General features: G+C 46.2%; 1 protein-coding gene across 50 annotated transcripts in view; it reads left to right on the forward strand.

Annotated features, from left to right (window-relative positions):
* The window catches only part of ANK2 (ankyrin 2), a 360,143-nt gene that overhangs the window by 199,235 nt on the left and 135,021 nt on the right, over positions 1–25,887 (forward strand). For all 50 annotated transcript variants that reach the window (XM_074338609.1, XM_074338595.1, XM_074338600.1 and 47 more), the window contains one exon: positions 13,219–13,320. In XM_074338609.1, coding sequence (XP_074194710.1) covers positions 13,219–13,320 — 102 coding nt within the window. The remainder of the gene's footprint in view (positions 1–13,218; positions 13,321–25,887) is intronic.

Genomic DNA, 25,887 nt, shown 5'->3' on the forward strand with positions numbered 1-25,887 from the left:
GTGTGAGCTGCAGTGGGAGGCCGGCCAGTGTGCGTCCTGGGCCTGAGCCTGCTGGGAGGGGGGCAGCAGTGACACCGGGGCCGCCGCCCACTGCTGCCTACGCCTTGGGCCTGCTGCCCCCTCGCCTGCCCCTTCTGCTGGGCTGCGGCTGTGGACTGACCCTTGGGAACAGCCGTGGCGCTGTCTCTTTAATTTGAAGTTTTCTCCGCAGCAAGCATTTTATTAGCGGGTGACGTGTGTCGCAGACTCACTTACATCCACTGTCCTGGCCTCTCTGTCATTTTATGTTCACGTGCAGTTCACTTTTCAGTGTCAGGCATGTGCGAAGGGGAGCCCATGGCAGCTCCCAGAGGCGCGTTGCCCCTGGTGCAGGACCACGTTCTGGGCAAAGGCCTGGAGACGCCGTTCTGCTCGGGACAGCGTTTTGGGCAGAGGCTTAGAACTGGAGCAATCCAATGTCTGACTTACGGATTTTAATAATTCAGAGCTGTGGTACGTTCCTCAAAATGGTACAGGGGCTTATTGTGATTTTCTGCAGGAGGGCCAAAACCTTTATGAAACATTTTGATTTTCAGTTCTGCTGGAGAATAAAGATGATCTTTGGTCTGTCGGTCCAGGGTTTTGGTCTTATTGCAAGTTATTTATTTCAGAGTGAAAGGGTGACACTGCCACATGTGGGACTTGTGAGTGAGAGGACGGAGCGTTGTTCTCACAGGCTTGTACCTGATAGCCCGGGAGGGGACAGTGGGGTGTGAGGCGTCCGTGTGGTGCCCTCGCGTGGCTCTCACTCTGTCCTGGGGGAACTGCACCCTTTCGGAGGGACTCAGTCAGACCACAGTGGGACTGAAACAGAAACCAGGACGTGACCAGTGGAAACACCCTCGGAACTGGTGTTTGCAGAGGAGCAGAGCAGGTCTGTCTGCATGGTGGGGTACAGGGGACAGTGCTGTGGGGGTGACACTGAAGGGACTGTGGGCAAAGAACGCACAGGTGGGGAGGGCTCCGCCCTGCATGGTCACGCCAGCAGTGCCGGGGCTTCTGGGTTGTGGCTTAAATTACCCCCTCCTCCAGAAGGGTCACCTGGATGCTGGGCGCCACTTCTGGTGCAATTTCTGAACCAAAGGGGGCAAAAAAGGTGAACTTTGGGGTAACTTTTAGTAACTCCACTTGTTTGCTTAGTTGCAATATATAAATACATTCCCTAAGACATAACTACCTTTCTTCAAAGGTAGTTTCTATGAATGTTTTTATTAGTTTAGAATTCAGATCACTCTTTAAACTGTTTATAATTATACAAGTGATTTCTGTTTTTCACCTTTTAGAAGTCATTAAGAAAAATGTAATGCATGAAAATAAATTAGAGGCGCTTTAAAAATGAAACATAAAGCAAAGTTTTTAAAATGTAGAGAACAGAAGTGGTGATAGCTTCATGTGTTGATAGGTTCTTTCAGGTAAATAAAAGCACGATTTTATATATAAACGTGATTTTGAGGTCCAGGGGGTGGAATAAGAAACTCATTCCAAGTTTCAGAGGTCAGAACGTGATGTAAAACTTTTTAAGAGAAGTAACCAATAGCAATATCACCCCCTGTTAAAATTTTTCTGTCCCTGTCAGCATAGCTATTGGCCCTGAAAAAGAAAAAGCAAGTTGATTTTAACAAAATGACAACGTGATTTCTCTGAATTGAGTAACATACGTACAGCCTGATCATTGAGTAAACTTTTCTGCCAAAGACTTCCCAGGCGGAGCAAATAGTGATCATGTGACCTGGAACCGTGCCCGCTGCCTACTCAGAATTCTACTCAGAATTTCTCCACTTTGGGGCAAAAAAAAATTAATTCTTAATACCAAGGTTATAGCAAGGATTTAAGCAAAATACCGTTTCCCCAAAAATAAGACCTACCTGGGCAATCAGCTCTAAAGCATCTTTTGGAGCAAAAATTAATATAAGACCCGGTCTTATTTTACTATAAGACCTGGTATAGTATAATATAATATAATATAATATAATATAATATAATATAATATAATATAATATAATATAATATAATATAATATAATATAAATACCAGGTTGTGGAGACAGAGCCAGGAGTGCAGTTTCTAGGCTCTCGCCCTCATGTGGAAAGGTGCTGGCTCAGGTAGTAAATGGCCATCAACTGTGATTGGATGGCCATCAGCTGTGGCTAGTTGGCTGTCAGCTGTAACCAGTGAGCCATTGGCCACTAATATAACTGCTGTGGCTACGCTAGCAGATAATGGGGGCTAGCAAGAAGATGGTGGCTGAGCTAGCAAGCGGCAGTGTGTGGATTGTGGATTGCAGAGAAGCGGATGGCAGGTTGCGGATCGTGTGGCTCCTGCTTCCTGTGTCTCCAACCCAGCCGCCAGCGAGACTATAGTGGTATGACTCCCCTACCTGTGGCTCCGTGGGTGTTCCTTTTTGGCCTCACCATGTCCTGTGTTCTTATGTGGGGAGTGGGACCAGAGACCCCGCAGGCCACCCGGTAGGCCACCCCGTAGGCCACCCTGCATGACATGGGTCTTATATTAATGACATCAGGGTTGTGTAATAAATACATAGAATGAAAGGCCTCGTTGGTCCCCATGTCAGCACCTCTCGAAGTGAACCACCCACATCAGAAGAATCACCTGGGGTGGATTGCTGAGCCCCACTTCAGACTTCCAGAATTAGAATGCCGGAGGTGGGAACCAAGAACATTTATTTAGCAAGCTACGGTGATCTCTAAGTAACCCGCCGTGCACTGACGTGTGATAACCAGTGCTTTATGTTCTAAGCGGCTACTTAACTGAGGAGACACTCTGAACGTGTAACGTCGGCACGTAAGGGCTAAGAGAATAAAAACCCTTCATATTGCAGCCAGCTGCTTTTAATCCAGGCTACTTCAGCTGATTGCCAGAGTTCTATCTGGTGGCAGTTAAAGAAAGCAAGAGCATGCAGGGCGCGGGGGCTGCCGCCCGTGCCAGCCTCCTGCAGCTCTCACACACTGTCTTCAAGCTGGAAGCTGTCTGCTTGTGTTGCCGGGACGTTTGAAAGCACAGCATCAGAGTAAACTGAAGCCCCACTCCCACAGCTGACAGCTTCTGTGCCACCTAATTTATGTCATGTGCTCCTACACATTTTATAGACAAACTGAAGCTTATCTGAGTTCAGTAATTTGCTCAAGGTAAGTGGTAGAGCAGGATTGAAAGGGTCATTCCCAGCTCATTGGGTTATGTTGGCTTTTTAAGTAAAGAAAAACGTAAAAAAGGAGATATTAGAAAAAGTTAAAAGTGCGTTGGAAGATTTTCAACAATTGAAAAAAATTGCCCACTTGGAAAATTTCAAGTAAGATTGTCACTTATGCCCCATACCAAAATAAATTTCAGGGAATTAAAAGTTAAATGGAAAAAAAGGTAATTTTTTGAAAAGAGAAGAAAATGAAGAGAAATATTTCATTGATTTGGGGGTTCGAAAGCCTAAAAGCAATGGAATAAAAATCTGAAAGTAGAAGTTTATACTTTTAATGTATAAAATTTAAGACTTCTAAAAGTCAAAAGATATAGTAAACAGAAAACAAACTTAGAAAAATTTCCAACAAATATAACAAAATATTACTTGTCTATATGAAGTTTTTAAAAATAAAAAAGACATTTGAAACTCTAAAGGGATAAAAAATGTGGACAAGTCCAAGAAGACAGGAAATGTCATGGACAGCCTGCACCGTTCCACACGTTCTTCCACCGTCAGCAGCTTCAACAATGCACAGGATCAGGACAGGGAGAAAGGCGTAGGTCCGCGACTCTTCAGTACAGTACTCGCCAATAATGGACAGCGAAAGCACTATCTGTAGCGTGATTAGGGAAGATAACAGCTGTGACCTCTCTGTAAAGTGTTACATGGATTTAGAGCATCTTTCAAAGCTTTGAATGGTGGAGGCCAGGATTGGTAATGCTGTTTAGAAGTAGAAGACAGAGTATTGTTATTCCACCTTCGTAAAAACATTATTTATACATACGAATATAGCGTATATGTGGAAAAATTTTAGAAGAAAATACAGCAAAACATGCAGTTAAGTTTGAGTAACAGGATTATGGCTGCTGGCTGATTTTATTTTCTTTTTATTTATTTTTAAGTGTTCTACTATGAGAATACATATGCTTTTATTATGATCTCCCTACCTTTCTAAAGAGAAGACAGATTGTAAGGACAAAAATGGAGTAAATATAGAAAGGCATATAGTTTTAGACAAATACTCTTATGGTGTGTATATTTGTCTTTCGATTTCGTAATAAATTATTCTCTTAATATTCTGCACTTATCTAGGTTTATAGTTAATTTGCATGAGAGGACGATTCACGGGAACACACTACATTTTTAGTGAAAGTATAGGAGTTAGTGCTGTCATTTCTTGTGGGCGGAGTCAGTATTTATGTGTAAGTGGCAGATGTGGTGACCAATAAGAACAGCCGCGAGAGGCCTCACCTGTCCTGGCAGGGGGCCACGTGAACTCCGCTGGGAAATGTGTCGCTGTGAGTGCTGAGGTCCACATGTAGGTTCCAGAGCCGGGAGCAAGGTCTTTGCAGCTTTCCATGCTGTGCAGCTTGAAAAGTGTTTTCTGCGCCTGATTGTAGTGACAGTTGTGACAGACATCGTTCTAGATTCAGTCATCGAGTATAACACGCGATACTATTGTTTAGTAATATAACTGTGTCCTAAGAAGTCACAGCTCTTGGGCCAGTGACGTTAAAGAATACAAATGTTGGCATTCCAGGGTGGCCATGGCATACGAGCCAAACGTGGGGCCCTGCCTTTGGCTCGGGACACCCAGAAAGGGAACTGGGTGTCACGGAGATCAGGACGTGACCACTGGGCCAGGCGTGTGGCCACGTAGGTTTTCCCCAGAACAGGAAGCTGCAGACGCTTCTGTAAGTCAGTCACCAGTGAGAAGGTGCTGGCACTTTGGGGGAACTGGCCTGGTGGTGATGGTGGTGCTGCTGGTAGCGAGCGGTCTCAGCTCTGGCATCAGTACCCACAGTCCAGGGACAGCAGGCTTCGTCTCGCCAAGCCTCAGTTTCCTCCTTTGGGTGGTTTGTATGTAAGTGTTTGGCACCAGCAGTATTAGCCATCGACATTCTAGGAGGAAATGTGGGAAAGAAATAGGAAAAGAACAAATCACGATTCATGCCTCGAGGGGCTGATGGTCTCGTCGAGGGCCCGGGCTGCTGCACAGAAAGCGACGTGTGCAGACGGCGACTTGACAGGTGGCACGTAGAAGCCTGATGCGGAGGGCGCTAGTCCATATTCTGCAGAGAAACATTTAAAGGCTTTGATAAGTAGTTGCTGAAACTCCACGAATGTACATGAACCATGCAAAAGCAATGAAGGACTGATATGCTCGCTTAGTGTGACTTTTGACAAATTGTTTATCTGAAAATAGTGAAAAGAAGTGTAGTCAACCCAATCAAAACACAAGTGATTAGTTCTCTTACTCAGAATCATGGCCAGAGAGAGAGGCTTTATTTGGGTCAGGCTCAATATCTATAATGATTCCATGATTGGTGCTAAATTAACAGTGACCTCTAGGAAGGACGTTAGTGGCAGAGGAAACTCAGTCACTCACATGCCCCGCACTTCTCACATGTAGAGCTGGCGCCTGTCCAGCTGTGCAGACCCGCATGGCCCCACTGTGCACCCGTGTCCTCGTCACTCCACGATCTGTGCTGCATCCCCTTTCCAACACCACCACCAGCTAGAAACGCCTTTCTCTGCAGACCCTTCAGATGAAATTCTCAGCATCTCCTCCTCCCCCAAGGTTTGCCTTCAGTGACTGAGACAGAGAAGCCTGCCTCCCAGCCCTTCGTCAGCAACCAGTTACAAGGTACCTGTAGTGTTAGTATTTAAGGAAAAGGTGGACATTTCAACTAAGTGAACTTGGGTGGACGGACAAGGTCTTTTGGGCTACAGTTAACTACTGCCCTGCAAAAAATGTTCTAATGCTATCTTCTTCTATGACCTAAAAGAAATCTAACTCTTGTTTAGCAATTTTCTAAGTTTAATGTTTGAGCAGTTAAAGCTAGAATAACTTGTATTTATACCACCTGTTGTCAGCTTTGCATAAAACTAAGATATAGAGGGTGCCAAAAAAATGTATACACATTTTAAGAAAGGAAAACACTATATTAAAATTGTAATACTCAATATATACCGATAACAAAAGATGAACACAAGTCATGTGTGTACATTTTTGGCACCCCCAGTAGATGATAACTGTTCTTCCCAAGGGTTTATCATCGTAATCAGCTTTACTGGCTTGTATGTTTCGGGCACTGACCGCGGATTTGGAAAGTCTGACACTTATAAGACATGGTTCCTGCCTTCGAGTGAAGTTCTAATTTTGTTCTCTCTCTGTACACACACACACACACACACACACACACACACACACACACACACATACCACGCATATGACAGCTTAATTTCATGTCATATTACAGATAGATGTTTATGTAAGAGTGTAGAGGTGGAATTAAATAGATAGGTTCCCTAGCAGAAGCGAGGTATACTTTATAGGCACAATAATTCTAACACATCACAGCCTCTCTCCTCTGAATCTTGGTCAGAATAATCTAAACATACCAGTGGTCTCTCTTGTTCAGAAAGTTCATTAGTCTTACTGTAACTACTGGAGATACTGAAATACATTGCTGTATGTTACGCGCCCAGAAACATTGAGTAGTCAGTACTTCCTTTCTTCTTCGGATAATTTATGCAACAATAAAAGCTTGTGCTTTGCTTTATATAAAGACTTTTTCTTTCTCCCCAGAGAAGAGCAAAATTATCGTTTCTTACTTTGAAGAAAGAGGATAGTAATGGTTCTACATATTTACTGTCAGTAAGATACCGGTTCTTTCTATATTGAATTTCTTTGCTGATGTCATGGTGGCCAGTTATCTGTCAGCCTCCAGTTAAAGGCAGACACTGCTGAGCGCCTGGCCTGTCTAATCACCCCATTCCTACGGCGGCGTCTGTCATGGCTCACGTGTGAGATGACAGGGACACAGGAGGCCGCCCTCGCCCATTTCTCCTCATTCATTTATGCTTAGGAAGAGTTTGGCGTTATTTGGTTTTGTTGTGGATGGCAGATCCAGTTATAAAAGAGACTGAAAACTATTTTACTTTTAGCTAATGAGTTTCAGGTGGATTAATATAACAAGTATAAATTCGGCTAATCAAGATCTGACACCAAAATTTAAAATTCAGTGAGTCTGACCATTTACTGGATCTACCAAACTCTTCACTGGCTCATAGTGGCCGGTCTGCTTCATGGCCCCATTTCGCCAGCTTCCCTTTACTGACCTTCCTTTATTTTGTTTCATTTCCACCAATATTTCTCGACCTCCCCCTGGGCTGGGCTCTGGAGGGGCAGTGAGTGAGGCTTTAGAGCTGGGCTGGGAGGGATTCCACAGAAGATGTCTGGGAAACGGACCCACTTCATACAATTTCCTGTGGGAGGCAGACGATAAAACAGCTGGGGGAGAATGTCCGTTTGTCATGAAACCTGGCTGAAGCCTGAGTTTTCTTCTACAAGGGAACCAATGCTTCCGTGAGACGAGTTAGCCTGCTTTTGTTCCTACGTGGTCATGTTTAAACTGAGGGTTTGCTTACTTTTCCACATTCTCTTCAGAGCTGACCCATGCTTTACCCACCATGTCAGTCATCTGTTTGAAAGCTCCTCAGAGGAAGTTTCGGTCTTGGAAAGGCAGGAACTGGAGGGGTCGTGGAGAGGTGTCACTGGCTGATTGGCAACGGAGTGTGCTGTGCTGGAAGCTTACCGAGTGTTTGGTGGTGCAAGCGACAGATGCGGATTGGGAGGGTTTTCCCACCACCATGCGTTAGGTGCGGCGCTTGATCAAACACTTTGCTTTTCAAGCCAGTTTCCCATCCCATCTTCCACGTTTCGGTGTAAAATTACATAAGCTCTGTACCTTGCAGAGGATCAGGCCTGAACAGCTTAGCCTCTTGACAACTGCAGTTCACAGCACATGGGTAAATTTAGAAAGTTGCAGCAGTCACGGTCACGTCCACCCATGAGAAAGGGGTCACTCAGCTGTGCCCTGGTCCAAGGGGCCCCATCAGCTGCCTGGAGGCAGGATATCAGTATTCTGAGCTCAGGAGAAACTTCCTGTCCAGAATTCTGTTGTAGTCTCACTGACGTGTGCACATAGACATGCACACACATGCTCACAGTGCACACACAGGCATGCACGCACATGCACACACACACAAAGTACACACACAGGCACGCACACACATGCACATACACACACTCAAAGTGCACACACAAGCATGCACACACATGCACACACATGCTCACAGTGCACACACAGGCACACATGCTCACAGTGCACACACAGGCACACATGCTCACAGTGCACACACATGCACACACATGCTCACAGTGCACACACATGCACACACATGCTCACAGTGCACACACAGGCACACACATGCACACACAGTGCACACACATGTACACACATGTACACACATGCTCTCAGTGCACACACATGCTCACAGTGCACACACATGCACACACGTGCTCATAGTGCACACACACATGCACACACATGCACACACATGCAACTTGTGGGTTCTTTCTAAAACATTCCAGTACGTCTAGTATGCCGTCCTCGATTGCCCCCAAAGTTCACTTTATGACAAGATGGGGATTCAAACCTGAGCTGCTAAGAGAGTATTTTCAGATATGTGCTAGGTGACCATTGTGGTCTTCTGGGAGAGCCTTCACGGTTAAGGAACAGCGAGTGTGTGTGCATCTGTGCTTTGCTTTGCCGCTGTTGGGCATTTATCATTTACAAGAAAAACTGCAAGTGCACAATAAGCTCAGTGAGTGTCCTCTGCCTGTCGCGGGGCTTAGCGCTTCTAGTCCTGCCCTGTGACTCCTCCCCCAACTCTGTAAAGTACACAGGTTCTGATGAGGAGATTGCAACAGACTCAAGACGATCTGCAGCCTGTGGTTGGCTGAATGTGCACTTAACTTACCCACAGTCCTGGGACAAACCCATGGAATTTTAGAAATGTCCCTTTCATGACACTCACATCAAGGTCTTCCCCTTGGGCTATTTTCACACATTTTCTTTATTTTGTATATCTGTGAACATGGATGTCAGGGTAGTCCGGCAACCACTGTGTTTTTACAAAGGGGTCACTGCATCCAAAGAAAGTGTGAATTCCTTCAATTGCACAAAGAACGTGTGCTTTCCTTGGAGGGGTCAGTCAGGCCTGTGTGGGGTCCACCATGCCCCCGGCTGACGGAGCCACTCACTGGACACTGCCGGCCAGTCCACACTGCCAGCTGCTTCCCAAACCCCAGCGCACAAGCCCAGTGTTGTTATTTTTATTACAGTTAAGCCTTTGTTTCCTGTTTCAGAATAATGGAACTCAAAGCTATGAGAGAAATGTGCTAAGTCGCGTGCCAGGTGACCATTGTTTAAAGCTCCTTATTTACTTGGAAATGAAGTCAGAGGTCGACATGTGCCCCTAACCCAACCAGAGAGAAAACTGGGACCTGAAGACCGAGCCTGTTCTGTCACGCTCCCTGCGGACGATGGCAGTGAGCCGGTCCTGGTTGCCTGCCAACTGCCGTGCTGGGGTCTTCCAGCTCAGCACATCTGCCCCATCCTGCCAGCATGAGGACCAGATTTCTGAGCACCCTCTGTACCCAAGCCAAACTGTCTGTGCCTACGTCACCTGTATGTCACTTGTCCATCACCTGCAGAGTTACAAACACACAGGACGTGGTTGCACTCATTTAATGGGTAGACAGCAGGTGACCTGCTATAAGCTTCCATTTTCCTCGCTAGGTTATTGTTGAAACGTAAGCACAGAATTTTACAAATCTGTAGCCAGGGTTTGGGGGAAGCCTTCCCTCAGGAGATAAGGGGTCTCTCTGAATGCACGTTCCCCACATTCCACACACATCTGGCTGGGAAAGCACTAACCTTTGTCTAACCTTCAGGTACAAAAAATGTACAGAACTGTGTTGAGAAATTAAGGGAGGTTTTTCTCTCTTGGCTTGAGATGCCCCCTGGGGTGGTGAAGGGGACGCGTTAAATGACATCTTCTGCTGCAGGTCACACTCAGTGGGGCTCAGTGACTGAGTCCCTGAAAGAGCCAGACCTGATGGGCGTGAGTGTGATGCTATTAGGACTCGCGAGTCCGAGGGAAGCAGTGGTGAAGCACTCAGAGGGGGGCTGCTCTTGGGTTTGTCTGAGATGTTCCCAGGGCATTGCTGTTGCCTCATTTTCTCCTGGTTGAACCAGGAGACAAGTCTGCTTTGAAAGCCCACTCCCCGTACTTAACACGGAACTGTGTTACTCTGAGCGGGAAGCAGCCTGGTAAAAACTGCTGTGTGTGTCAACATAAGCCCCCGAGTCCTCTCGCGTCTGTGTGATGGAGGTGACGAGCCTGACGGCTGCTTATCCTAAGCTCTCGTGTGCAGAGCTGTGATCCCAGATTGACCTGGTTGTAGAGCAGCTAGTGCGTGTGTGGAAATACGTGGGGGAAATACTAGTTTCACGCAGTCCTGTACTTTGACTGTCAATACTGTCAGTATCTACACATAAACTTCTAAGTCTCATTTTAATTTTGTTTTGGGACAACTTTATAATAATACTTTCACTTGTTTGCATTTGCAAAATGCATTTATGATTCATTTTCTCACTTGGGGAAAACTGAGTCTCTTAATGAGGTTCTAGAAGAACCCACCGTCCAGGGAAGCCTGCTGTCACTCAATGACGATGAGGTCCCTGGCAGGGCCGCTTACCTGGTGCTCTCCCCTGCATCTGGCCCAGCCTGAACACTGAGGGGACACCCTGCTAAAACTCTCTGGATTGGCTGTAAGCCTTCACTTGCTTCTACTTTGTAGAAATTTGATTCAGAACAGAGAAAAGCAGTTATGAAAACTTGTGGTTATGTAACAGCAGAAGTGCCCTGGATGTCTCGCCCAGCCCCTGAGACGGTGCCGAGAGCGTGTGCGGGGTACCCCTCAGGGAGGCCTGTAGCCCCTCCAGCTTCCGCATGGGGTCTCACGGCGTCCCCCTCCCTCCCGCCCTGCCTGCTCATGGCACTCCTTCTGCACAGGAGCCATGGAGCGAGTTTGATGTGATTAAACAAGCGGACAGTTACCTGGCCTGTTGACACCGTGTGTGCCACCTCTTTCCTCATCCCAGGTGCATATGTTTCTAAGTCGTCTCCAGCCACCTCCTGCTTTTCCTGGGTAGTAGACGGCTGATGACAACAGGGACGTCAGCCAGGAACTGTGTCCGACCGAGGCGCTGTGCTGAGCACGTGCTGTGATGTAGACAGACCCGCGGATGAGGGCATGTGGTGGTTCCACACACGGAACAAAGCTGCGGCTCAGGTGTTGCAGCTCAGGTGCACGCAGCCACACCCGCTGCGAAGCGGTGCAGGGAGAGGAGGGTCGCAGAGGGGACAAGCTCGGAGGCTGGCAAACACGAGTCAGACCAGGGATCTCACTGAGCCCCGGTGTGACCTGGGAGACCCAACCCCTTTCCTCTCCTATTAAATGGGCATAAGAATTGTTCCTTCATCATGGTGTCACATGAGTGCTGAGGTGCCTGGGACACCCCCGTGGCTCTGCGCCCACCTTGAACACTCAGCACACGTCCCCTCCTGGAATTCTGAAGCCTCATGCACGAGATGGAAGCGCTTTCTGGGCACAACCTTTTAAACAGTCTCTAAATTTATTTTTAAAATACAGTCGACATACAATATTATATTAGTGTCAGTGATTAGACAGTTCTACACAGTACATATATTTATTTTCAAAACTACATGGGAAATGATATTGTCATACTTTCTATCATGACCGCCTATTATTTAATTTTTGTTCTTTTAAATCATGTTTCCTGTGAGATGCTGACACCGCATAGCCCTAGGATTACAGCTCACTTCTCAGTGCTGTGGCCAGAAGCCTGGAGGCAGGAAATCTCCCCCGGGCTTCAGAAGTGGCGGCACCCGGCACAGTGGTTTCCCAGACCAGGCACTGGAGGACGTGTCACAGGTCGTCACCGCAGCCTGGCGGGGACGGTGGCCCCGGGGTGGACTCTTGTCCTGTGACCAGGCCGTGGTCGGCTCGGGAGGGCCGGCCTGTGATCGGGCGCAGCGACGGCCGTCACCACTCCCGACCCTTTCTGGGTCCCCTCTGACTGGTATTTGAGTAAATGTGAGGTGCCCCCCGTGTGCACTGAGCCCGGACGTGAGGCCCCAGAGGAGTCCCTTGCAGTTCTCTCACGTCACCCCGAGGTGCCCGGGGCCCCGCCGTGGGTGTCTTGTAGCTGCTGGGAGGACGCTGGGCGGGTGGCCGCAGCCCACGCACGTGCCGGGAGGTGCGCGACGTCCCCTTCGATTCCCGGCTCCGCTTTAGTCAGGCAGTGGCTGCAGGACAGTGACAGCTTTGTGCGTGTCCGTGGGTGTGGCATCTGAGAGCAAGCGGGGGGCGGGGGAACTGGGGGCGGGGTGCAGCCCCCATAGGGCGTTTTGTGCGGAAAATGCAGGCTTTCCCCAGGACCGGGTTTGGAGCGCGGTGGGGGCGCTGAGGACCTCCCGCGCCGTCCCCACCGAGAGCTGTCATCGATACCAAGCGACTTAGCCGGCATTGTGTCAGCCGGTTTCAATTCATTTGGTTTTGTTTTTCCAAAATCACCGGGCTCACAGCATTTGCGTGGGCCCAGGCGGGGCTGCCGAGCGGTTCTCCTTGGGGCGCTGCTTGCCTGATAAGGCGGACAGGTGACTGCAGTGACCCTTCTCAGCGTCGTCCCCCAGACTCACCCGAAAACCAGACAGAAGAAACCCAGTCCCTCTGTTGCTTGACTTTTCTGGTTGAACGTGACATTAGGCTCAGTGCCGTCACCAGTGTCCTGAAGCTAAACTGACCAGTCGTGGTGCATTTGGGGGTAAATTCCTCTTCAGAAGTGGCTGCGATTCAAGATAAAGCAGTGACAGTGTTGTCATGGCGGCGGGTCCCAGGGTCGCCAGTGTCAGCTCTCAGGAAACTGGAGGCGCGGCCTCGCCCAGACGGCGGCTCAGGGCCGTAAGCTCAGCCTGAGCATCCTGTCCCTCTGTGTTACGTGCGCGTCTCGTGTCAGCAGCTCACTGACCGCCTTCTCTCTTCTCAGTCTGACAGCAGCGCCAGCTTCCTCCGCGCGGCCAGAGCCGGCAACCTGGACAAGGTCGTGGAGTACCTGAAGGGGGGCGTGGACATCAACACCTGCAACCAGGTAGGTGGGAGCAGCTCACCCCGCAGAGCCCAGGAGGGACCCTCACTGCCTGCCTGTGTGCAGCCGCCCGCATTTACTGCATTCACTAAAACAGGGGAAGCCCATTGCCACCCCTTCCCGACTTTCGGAGCCGCAGACGTTTGTACTGAGAGCTGATTTGCTGGTAAAGTAGAAGCAGAACCAGCAAGTGGTGTCAGTTCTGTCTGTGAGGACCCGGCCACCCTGGGTGGGATGTTGCCTGAGAAGGGTGTTTTCATCTCAGCATGTGCTGGTGCCCCAGACTCTTGCTTCTTTTCTTCTCTGCCTTGTGACTTTAAACTCACGGTAACTGTTAGGGTTTGGAAAAGAGAACACAGAGAATCTAAAAAAAATCCCCCTTTTCCCCCCTAATTTGTTTTAAAATATGAATTATACTGAGAAGAGGTTGAAACTATTGGCGGAAATGAAGTATTTGAATGACTCATTCATCACATCAACTTGATAAGGCTTTAGACAAAAACACACATTTTTGATACTGTTTGGTCCCAGGGATGTTGAGAGTTTTGTGCTATTTTAGACTAAGATTATTATGTCATGAATTTAAGTTTCTAGTGGGCTCCAGTGTTCACCGTACTGTGCTAAATGTTGGTGATAGGCTTGTGTAGGTGTGTGTGCGTGTGTGTGCGTGTGTGTGCTTGATAGAGCTGACCCGGAGGGACCATTCCCGGTGAGGCATTCTTCTCTGACGTCATAACCCACCACATGCACAGGCACCGTCACTGTTCCCAGGGGTGTGCGTGGGGAGGACACGGGACACTCAAGCAACAAGTCGACATGCAGCCGCTGCCTTTGCTGTGCATATAACGTCCTTTGTCTCTGACCCAGGAGACTCATGTCTCCACCAGCATCGGGAAGCAATTACAGTTGGGCTTTTCAGCTCGTAGATGAGATGAAATCCCAGATCTTACATACTGCTTGTCACTGACCTGGAAAAGGCCAAATTCCTTTACTCCTGTAGTAAATATACAAGATCTTCATATTCTACATGTACATTTCTTATCCGTCTGATTTCCCATTGGGAATCTTTTTATTTGATATGTTTCTAGTGTGCCTTTGAACAAATTATTTGAACTTTGAGTATATCAGCCAATTTACTAGACAAGGATATCAAAATTCCCCCATGGATGTAGGAGCTTCTTCCAGAAATGTCTATGAGATTGAATATGAAATAGTGTATAATTTTATCATGTTTATCTTAAAGATTTTTAAAATGTATATTAAAAGTATTCCGCCAATTTTAATATCAGTTCATTAACTTTCTAAATTTGCAATATCTAGAGACTGGGCAATGAAACTATCAGTTCATTTAGATGAAATTATAAATAATGGCAAAAGGGAACCTAGTGAAAAACCTCAAACCAAGTTGACTTTACCCTGAAGTATAACATGATATTTAGTTGTTTAGGGTGTTTTTAGAAAAATAATCTCTCAGCAGCAAATATTCAATTCTGTTTGCTTTATAGGCCAACCTGACTTCTTGATTTACCTCAAAAAGTTTTGAGCAGCCTGACGTGTTTCCTTGTAGTCGCCAATGTTACTCTGAAAAGGAAGAACATTTATTTTTGTGAGAAGGCAACACGATGCCACGACACCACACAGAATTTAGAGACCAAAGGTTCAAGTTTAAGTTCTGTCCCACTTTCATCAAGTCATTTCAGTTCAGAAAGTGACATTTTTCTAATGTTTCACACAAGGTATTATTATATGTAGTATTATTATTGCATCCAATCTTACATCACTGGGTTGCAAGGTAAATTGTCATGACCTATTAAAGGGCTTTCTAAGCTGTACATGTTCTAACTATGATTACTACATGTAATTCATCAAGAGTCAGAAAAATTAGAATTGACCTCCACACAAAATATGAGATTGACGCTTCTCAATCTCCTGGGTTTCCTAGGTATACAGTAAATGCTGTCTGCTGTTCGTTCATTACTATTGCTATTCAAGAATGTACATTAAATAGAGATTAGGGACATAAAGTGACTAATGTTAGCTAATTAGCTAGATGTGCCAGTCTTTGTTCTGGGGGCTTCACATGTGAAGTTTCGTCAGTCACCAGAGACCAGAGCTGTGAGGGCGGCATTTGCCCGGCTTTACAAATGCAGAAACTGAGCCCACCAGAGGTTAAGTGAGGTCTCCAGGGTCTCTGGTTCCATCTGTCCCAGTGTCCCAGGCCTTTCTATGGTAGGACATCTTCCTGAGATGTTTGGACCTGCCCTTCAGAATGTACAGTGGTGACGGACTTTATCTGGAGCTCAAATCTTATTTTTCATCTTCCACTGATAATATGAAAAGACCTTGGTCGTCCTTAGGTTAGCGTAACAGGTGGTTAAAGGAAATTTGAAGTCAAAGAGGACCATCACCAGAACGACTACCAGAACGCAAATAGATTTTAGAGCAGAAAACAATTTCCAAACCCCAGAGGGTGAGAGGTACCCCCTCTCTCCACCCCCCGCGGAAGTGTTGCTATTTCTACAGATGCCGAAACTCACAGCCAGGGGCTTGTGGGAGGAGACCGCCCTCTGCTTCGCCTGTAGGTGATTTCTGGGGAGCACTCGTAACCTAGAAACCAGGACTTTCTGTACCGTTTCTTTCTCAATGAAAGGCAATTTTGGCTGTACAAGCGGCCCCAAAATATCGCATGTGTTGGTTTGCTGAGATTCCTTAAACTGGAATTTGGATGAAAATTTTTTTCTCTCTAAAATTGACTCATAACTACCATGGAAATGTTGAAATTTAATCCAAAAACACCACTTGATTTCTAATCAATTAGTGGATATGGGGAAAATTCATAAATTTGCCACAAGACAATATTCTTTAATAAAAAACTTCATTTTCACATGGTTACAAATCTGTTATATTTTCTTTTCTTTAAAAGATTAAGCTAGTCAATGATTTATCTTATTATCTCTTATATGTCCAGAAGAGAGAATAAATCTTAGCGTTTGCTCCCTATTTTTGAAACTCATATAGACTCTTGCTTGTCTTATTTATTCAGTACTTGTGTATAATCCACAATGTTACAGATGAGATAACATCCAGACATTAAATAGAGACTCTGTAGCCTTTTCATTAAAAATTTATAGGCAGGTACCAGTCGATGAAAGTGTCATCAGGTTCAGATAATTTCCCCATGTATAAAGTGTACTGGTTCCACTGCAGTGACATCATAATGAAGGTATCACTTGTCACTTATTGGACGTGATCCTAGATGTGACACTAAAGGTTAGCAGTTCTTCAAGCGTCCTGATTGTCGGTGCTGACCTTGTGCCACTGAGGTAGGTGCAAAGGTGTACAGTTACCAGTTAGATCCGGTTTCCTTCTAAAAAGCAGAAGGCAGGTCAAAGTACCCTTTTCAAAATAGCAGTAATGTTCCTGAAATACCAGGCCTCTGCCCACAAGCAGGCCCACACAGCGGTGACTGGCATATGCCCACAGTTATGGCTCAGACCACAGAGCTTTTCCAGAAGTCACATGAAAAACGGTGCTGGGATCCAGGTTCCCCCTGCATCCACTTACCAGCCCTGTGATCCTGGCCGTCAGCTTCTCCGGGACTCAGTTTCCTCCACTGTAAGGTGGTGGTCGCCCTAGCGCTGAGGCCAGGGTGAGGAGATGTTTGCAAAAGCTCAGCAGAGCGGGCATTCAGGCTGTATTGCAAATGAAAATCCTGTAACAATTCTCGACCCAAGCCTTAGTTAGCAAAAGCTCTGGTTCCCCCGGAGGATGGACACTAGCGGTGTGGTCAGAGCCTGTCATCAGTTTGCTGATAGTTACTGCTTATCTGGGTTACATTAGACCAACATCTTGTTTACAAAGGCCTGACGCTCTCTTCCGTTAGCGTGGAACTTTAGGCGACAAAAAGGGATAGGTGAGAACTGAATCCGTGGAATTAACGGAATGTGGGGTGCGCTGTACACAGCTTCCCACGGGGTTAAGCGAGGCACAAGTGCGTGTGCAAATCCTGCAGTCACACGCGTGTGTTCATCAGTGCCCTCATGTAGTGAAGCGCGGGAGGTGCCAGTGTCTGCTGCTGGCTGTGTGCACCATTCTGCTTGGGGTTCCGTGTTCTTCCCCAAGTTCCTGCCGTGCGTTGGTACCCATCCTCGGTCTGTCCTGACTGGTGCCGACTCAGGCCGCGGCGACTCATGTCCACCTCACGTGCTGAGCACTTAGAGTTTTCGGTTTGGGGTGATAGTTGTTCTGGGTCCAGTAATTCCTGCAGAGCCTTCTGTGGGTTTCTTGTCCATAGTGCTCACAAGTCCTGTCTTCATTTGTACCTGCACAGATTTATGAAGATGTTTGAAATGTAACTCTTCTTTCGTTTAAAGTGCCAGGAGCCGCTCATGCAAATTATTTATGTGACCGTCTTAAGTACTTTGGATGGGAACAGACACATCACGTTCTGGGAACTTTCTTGAACACCCTGTTTCTATGACTGAAAGACATGGGCTTCACACACAATTCTCAGGCCACCTCTGGCTTCTAGGCACCTTCTTTGTGGCACTTGTTCCTCTGCAGTGAGCGTTCCCTGAGTGGCAGGCACTGTCCTGGGTGTAGGGGAGAGAGGCACCGACCTGCGTCACACAGCTGCAGTCCACAGCTGAGGGCACAGCCCATCCCCCGGAAGAGGTGCATATGAGGGGGAAATGCAGCGGGGATAGGGCAGAGGGCAGGGCATCATTTTGGATAGGATGGCGGTCACGGCAGCCCTGAAGGGTTGGCACTCCTCCAGGGGCCCGAGCAGGCAGTGTGGTGATGGAGGGAGAGGGCCAGGCAAGGCACAGCAGCCCGGGACCACTGCTGTTTCACAAGCCCTGGCTGAGGGGGCCAGAGGCGGTCAGAGACCTGCTTGCAGACTGAAGCTCCACTGTCTCCTCAGACCACAGGGTGGCAGGGCAGGGGAGGGACGCCCCCGGAGACCTTAGCTGAGAGACAAGGTGGGGAGCGGCTGATTCCAGATCGTTCCGAAGCTGAGGCTCTGTTGATGCATTTAGTGTAGGATGAGAGTGAGACAGGAGCCTGGGGGGAAGGCGGGAGTTGCCGGAGAGCATGAGACAGGGAGACTGTGTGGCCAGCGGGTTTGGGGCATCGCCACAAGGCTGGTTTGGAACATGTGAAGCTTGGTCGTCTGTTTGATATCCAAGGCGTTGTGTAGGCAGCTGGGGATCTGAGTCTGAGGTTCAAAGGAGAGGTTGTGGCCCCAGGTATGTACTTCAGAGTGCTGAGTGCTTCTTAAAACCATGGCTGGATGAGGTCGCCAAAAGAGGGAGTGTTTATGAAAAGTGAAGAAGTCCAGGGACTGAGCCTGGGGCACTCTGACTTGTAGAGGGTGGGATGGTGAGGAGAGTTGGGGGTCGGGGGTTGGGGTCGAGGGCTGAGTGCTGAGAAGTGGGCAGGAAACGTGCAGTGTGGTGCCTGGAAGCCAAGTGGAAATATGCTTTCTGCTGGAGCGAGTGATCAGCTGTGAAATGCTCCTGGTCAGTGAGCTGAGGGCCTGAGCAGTAGTTTTAGTCACATGGTGACCGCTGACTTGCTACAGCACTCAGGTGAGTGACAGATGAAGGCCAGACAGAGCTGGATCAGTAGCGGATGCTACAAAGACACTTTCCACAAAAGGCAGAAGAAAACAGGGATGGCTGGAAGAGGAAGGGGGAGCGAGAGAAGCTCTTAAAAGTGTGAAATAACAGCATTTTTGTTTCACTGGTGGAAACAAATCAGCAGAAGCGGGAAAACCCCTGATGCAGGAGAGAGAGGGAGAATTGTTGGGTGGGCCCTTGAGTGCACATGCGGGCCTCTGGCCTTTGTGAAAACACTGCGCATTCAGGAAACGGAAGCATTTATGGTCAAGGAACAGGGAGGAGGGTGGCTGTGCTGCTGGGAGCCGCCTGGGGAGGGAAATTCTCTGTGATTGATTTTATTTTCTCAGTGAAATATGAGTCAAGGTCATTAACTGAGAGTGAAGATGGGAGAGGAGGTGATGGAGATTGGCGACAGATGAGTGTGAGATGGTCACCTAGGACAGTGGGAGAGAGTGAGCAAGGTGACAGAGTGTGATTGGCATTAAGGCCCAAGGGTCTTGACCAGCTAGCCGTGTGTTCTGCAGCCACTTTCAGGCCTGGGTCACGTGGAGTTACATACCCAGGACTGTGGCATCGCTAAGCATGTGTCGTGCCACCAGCAAAGGGTAAGCAAACAAGGGTGCCTGCAAGGGAAAGAGTGGAGTGATGGTAACAGGCATGCAGGGGTTTCGGCTGAGTGAGGAGACAGGTGGGCACCGAGAAAGGTGAACAGACGCTGGGTGTCGGGCCGCGGGATTGCCGAGTGAGGTCAGAACATTGGCAGGAGTAGGTGGTCATCCAAGGGTTGGATGTGGGAAATTGAGGTCCTGGAGGGAGCTTATGTTACTGGAAATGACAAGGTCCAGAGTGTGACCCTGGAAGTGAGGAGAAGAGGAAGAGAAAAAGGAAAAATCCTCGGCAGACAAGTCAGGAACCTGAAAGTCGGGAGTTTGGGGGAAGTCACCTTTGTATATGTTAAAGGAACTTGCAATGAACTAGAATCTAAAATCTTCGAGGGGTCAGGGATGGGACCTGGAAGGTACAGGCTGGTGGCGTCTGGGGGCTTATGAGGAGGAAGAGTTCAGCCAGTGTTATCAAGAGGAAGATTCTCGTTTGTCCTGTTGTCACTCCTCTGCTTGGCATCACAGCAGTCGTCTGAAATGGGAATTACTAAGATTACTAAGTTCAGAAAATTCAACTATGTGCACAATAAACACCATTCCTCTCTTAGAAAGGGCTTGGAGAGCGTCAGCTTTTACTTGTTTGGTTGGAACGGACATCTGGTCTCCCCAAGATGCCCTCAGGTCTCCGGTCCTGCCTAAACTTCCTTAGCTGATGGCAGTCCAGAGCGTGCATGCACACACACGGGCTCACACACAGGTGTGCATGAGTGTCACCAAAAAATAAATCCAAAGCAAAATCAAATATGTGCACCTGCCACCCACAGTGCACTCTACATTTCGTCTTTTTTTTTCTTTTTTTTTTTTTAGAGAATCAACATTTAAAAAAAATTTTTATTGGGGAACAGTGTGTTTCTCCAGGGCCCATCAGCTCCAAGTCATTGTCCTTCAATCTAGTTGTGGAGGGCGCAGCTCAGGTCTAAGTCCAGTTGCTGTTTTCAATCTTAGTTGCAGGGAGCACAGCCCACCATCCCATGTGGGAATTGAACCGGCAACCTTGTTGTTGAGAGCCCGCACTCTAACCAACCAAGCCATCCGGCCGCCCCTCCGGAAGCTCAGCGGCAGCTCGCTGTCTTCAATCTAGTTGTGGAGGGTGCAGCTCACTGGCCCATGTGGGGATCACACTGGCAACCCTGTTGTTCAGAGCTCGCGCTCTAACTGACTGAGCCATCCGGCCGCCTCCTCTCCGTTTCTTTATTCTACTTCCTGTTTGGGTGCAGGCTGATTGGCAGTTCATTCAGTAGCTTTGAGGACCTTCCTCTGTGACATGACCTACAGTTTGAACCACTGGTTTTTATTTTAGCTTAAAAAGCATGAGTTTGGAAATGAGATGGACCTAAGTTTGAACATTTGCTCTTCTTTTTATTGGAGAGGCTCTTTGAGGCAAATCACTTGACTTCTGAGAATTTTAGTGTCCTCGTCTGTAAAATATAAATAATGTGATATGATATATGTAAAATATAAAGTATAATAATGTCATTTATATCATCAAGTTTCTCATTCTTTCATTCACCAATATTTGTTTCTCAGCACCCGTCATCTCTTCATCCGTCTGGACCTTGATAAGAGTTTGAAGTTTTCACAACTCTTTCTTCTCCTAGGCTGACTCACCATCCTCTGTAACGTCATTCTCTAGATTTTGGGGATTATATGATAGAAAGATTTGATGGGACTGGACAGGGGAGAAAGAGCAGTGGCCTAAAAGGGGGCGTCATCAGGGCCACTAGATGGGTCTGCACTGGGAGTGACAGGGAGGTGCAGAGTATCTTCAAGGCACCTTATTCTAAGGCTATTCCCTGTGAAATGACCAATGAGCCACCAAATTCCAAGCCTCACTGTAAACATTTTTGAATTGGTGAAGGTTTAGCAAATACCTTATTAAAAATTAATCATTTGGAAATTAAAAAGAAAGCCTTGAAGATTTGAAAATAACTCACGAATAAAACAAGTTTCCTCTTAGGCTGCCCACAGTTTGATTCACTTTATTAAATCAGAAACCTGTGGAGACCAGCCAATGACACGGTAAGATCAGTTAAATTGTGTCTGAGAAGATGACACGTTGTCTGCTTTGCGTTTCCCCATCAATAAATCCTGATTCCTTCCCAGTGAGTGGTCGGTGTGCGGCAGCCACTGTGGGAGTCAGGTTGGGTATTGGGAGTGGACCTTGGGTTGGGGATATGTAAATAGGTTATTTGTGTTTTGAATTTGGTGTAGATGGTTCATTTTGCCAATGTCATTTGTGCTAATGACAGAGTGAAACTGTAAATAGTATTTCATAATTATTTGTATTTCTGTCTGTGGGCCTCTAGTTCCTCTTGAAATGAGCCTCTGGCTTAGGGCGTCTGTGACCCAGGCGTGCCATTCGGAGCGGGTGGGAGGAGGTCAGGAGCCAAGTTTCACTTTCTGCTCTCTTATTATAGTTTGTTTTGCCATTGGCTCTCCATCCCTTTCTTCTAATATGTTTCAGGAACTCATATATTTCAGTTGCTTCCTTCCAAATATTTAAGTTTTTGTATAGCCTTGGGAGTTATCTAAGTTAGTTTGTGCTTTTCTCATATGCACCTGACAGACTGGAGGACCCTTAACTCGACAAGTAAGATTGCAGAGCACAGTTGAGGTTTGCAAAACCCACAGATAAGTATATGCTAGTGCAGCAGTGATTGCCAGTTGTTTAATAATAAGTATTTAGGAGCTCTTTGGGGACTGAAACTATGTCAGGTGTGCTTTGCTTCTCCCTTAGAAGCTAGCGCCTGTAGCTGAATGCTTGGTGGGTACCTAGCAAATACATGTTGCTTAGCTGATGAGTGTTTATTGATTATGGATTTGTGCTAAGGTGCAAAAGAGTTTAATGGATTTTGATTCAAGCGTTTAACCTTCACATATGTTTAGCTGTATTCTCCTAAATCTGTTCCTTAACTTTTCTAGATGTACTATCCCACATCTTTTATGTACATTCCAGAAATATAACTAACACTCAAATGCCTCTATAAAAAATTTTATTGGCTATCTGTTCTACCTGTGGTTTCATCCACTAGTTTTATATAGTCATAGAAAAACAGTCAGTGAGCAAAAGATCTCATAAAATCAGCAAGAGAAATGGGGACTAGAGCTTATTGTAAAGTCTGATTGTAAATAAAATATTATATGGGTTTATAAAAATTTAATAGACACGTGAAAAAAAAACAGGTAACTCTGCCCTTTAAGATTGATTAATGTGCATATGGGTGTTTCAAAGTAGCATTAAGACCTTTTTTTTTTTTTTAACTACATGGTATATTCAGTCATTTTAATTCCAAGTGTTGTAGAACCGAAGGGGATACGGTGCCTGGGACTCAGCGACCTACAAGCCCAGTCACTGTCTCGCTCACAGCAGAGCTCAGTGGATATCTGTTGGTTGTTCCAAAGGACTCGGGTTCACACTACTTGACCAAACCAACTCACATAGAGACAGACCAAGGACGCACCACTACTGTGTTTCCCCGAAAATAAGATCTCGCCGGACGATCAGCTCTAATGCATCTTTTGGAACAAAAATTAATATAAGACCCAGTCTTATGTTACTATGAGACCGGATATGATATGATATAATATAATATAATATAATATAATATAATATAATTAATATAATATAATATAATATAATATAATATAATATACCGGGTCTTATATTAATTTTTGCTCCAAAAGACACGTTAGAGCTGATGGTTTGGCTAGGTCTTGTTTTCAGGGAAACACGGTAGGACTGCAGTCTCAATTTGATTGCATTTTAAAAGAATGCAGGATAAGAGTTTACAGCATTTATCACTAGAATTTTACCCGTCACCCATCTTTATAACCATTCTGGCTTCAGTTGTGTTAGTATTGCAGAAGTCGTGAAGACACATTCCCCCAAATTCAATTTATATACTATATACAGTTTGGTTTCTGAACTATTCCCTCATACAGAAAAATTTTATGATATTCTTCATGACATTGTCAGTAAAATGGAAATACATTGTAGTGACTTGTGGGATCTTTGTGCTCCCAAAAGGGTACATTTTCCTTATAAAGTTCTTTTAACTGAGAGCCTCAGCCTTGTATTTAATTGAGAAGAAATCTAGCTAGTTATTGAGGAAGTGTTCTCTCCTCTTCTGTGGATTTAAATGTTTTGTTGTTGTTTGTTTGTTTGTGAAAATGGAGTCGGCTATATTGTGAGTTCATGAAAAGAACTGCAGAGTAAACTAAGATAAATAGTTTGGTGTTGGAGCCTTAGATTAACTTCTCCTGAAACTGTGTAATTTAAAAATATATTGGACCTTCATAAGTACATTGTGTCAGCTTTATTCTATTTGAGATAGTATCTTGTTACCTTAATTTTTAAAAAGGTATTTGTCAATATTTGTTGAGACATGTGAATCGTGTTTTAATAGTTGGTCTATGTCAAGTTCAAGCTTTCAGCTGAGCTGACACCATAGACCAAAAGGACAAATATCTCCTGGAGGTGACTGAGCAAGTGTTACAGATCCTCCAAACTCCCGGAGTTGGTCGCTGATGGAATTGAAGAAAAGTTTACACTTTTCAAACATCTTAATTCTCAAGCCTGTCTAGTTTGAATTTGTAGAAAGCTACGTTCCGAATGGCATTGCTGATTATTTTCAAATCAATCTGGAGCAGCCTTTTAAGCAAAAAGGGTTGATGATGAGTTAATAATGCTTGACTTTGTGTTAAGAATGTAAGCAAGATTCCCTGTGACTCACCCAGATGTTGCCTGTGCTACAATTTTAGATAGAAATGAAAGCCAGACTCAGGCTGCTATACCTTAGAGGAGTTGACATTGGGGAGCCGTTTTCCACCTCACTTTTTTTAAAGATGAAACTGTTGTCAGACCCTCTAGAACTCTGGCATTCACCCAGTGACATTGCTGGCTAGTGTTTAACAACTGGCTGGCAGGAGACCCCTGATATAGATTCTTTGCTGATTTGCGTAGTAAAATATTTCCGCGGTGCGATAGGGAGACGTGATACCAGGAGATACTGAGTCAGGGAACGAGGAGAGACATCACTGGCAAACCTGGAGGAGACGTCCTCCTTCTCCTGGTCCTTCAGCGATGACAGCTCAGAGGCCAGGGGTGCCACCCAGGCAGGTGTGATCTGTATGGGGTTGAGGGGGTCAGGGCTCCCGAGATCTTAAGGTGGGAAATCCTCTCTGTTTCTCAGCTGGTGATTTCAACTTACAGGTTAAACTTTTTTTAAGTTAAATAAACATAGACATCAGATAAAATAATTTCTAAAAATTAAATGTGAGCTAATGGGAAAATTCTAATGGGGTGTAAAAGTCACCAAAAAGGACCTTTTTTAAAACTGAAAGAGAATTGCAGAAGAGCAAGTGGTGCTTCTGTGCCTTCAGCCTTGGAGGGAATTCATAAAGGAAGGGTCGACCCGGAAGCCGTGCATGGAGTGATTTGGTTATTTGACGAAGCCCAAGCCCATGGTTTGCCCCTCAAGGGAGAACTTAGTGAATTACGTGGCATCAGATTTTAGACAGCAGATAACAATTCTGCGTGGGTATGTCTAGTGGTTCCATGAGCAGGCCTCAAGCACCTGGGAAATATCTCCAAACCCAATATCTATTCCCATTTGGACAAAAATGCTGATCTGTGTATAGAACGCTTATAAACTCTGGGGACTCCACAATCATTTTCTTTCAAATACATTAAATAGTTTTGATTGTTTGCAAATGTCATTGTTACCAAAAAATCCCCTCTGTGCTCTGTTCACCCAACAGCCCTTCACCGGTAGGACTGTGCTAGGCCTGGGGCTGAGTGCCAGGTGTCACAGGACTAGGGGGTCGCAAAGGGCCTCCCAGGTTCTAAGACCTCAGACGGAGACAGAGGTTGGAGTCCAGGAAAAGGAAAGGCCACTTCTTACACTAAGCACCTTAAAATGTAAAATTCTTTAAATGTTAGTTTGCTTGGCCATCTAGACAACTCCCAATGATTGGAACATTTGATTTTTACTGACTGAAATAATGGAGCCACTCTCCAAAAACACCTATGGAATGGCTCATGATATAGAGTAAAAGCTTTCTTCCCATAAACAACTTAGGAAAACCAATAAATAATATGCCATACTGAAGAATACATCAACAGATGTCAGGACAGGTAAAGGCTCTTGCTTACCACTAGGCTTACTTATCTCCTTGACAATTCCTACCCTATGATCTGTCAGAGTGAGTTTGTGACATAAATTAGGCCTATCTAAATTAAGTACTTCCTGTTACCAGACAGATTGGGTGTTGGATAGTTATTT

The sequence above is a fragment of the Rhinolophus sinicus genome, linkage group LG07 (genome assembly GCF_036562045.2).
Source record: "Rhinolophus sinicus isolate RSC01 linkage group LG07, ASM3656204v1, whole genome shotgun sequence".
In the NCBI taxonomy this organism is placed as follows: Eukaryota; Metazoa; Chordata; class Mammalia; order Chiroptera; family Rhinolophidae; genus Rhinolophus; species Rhinolophus sinicus.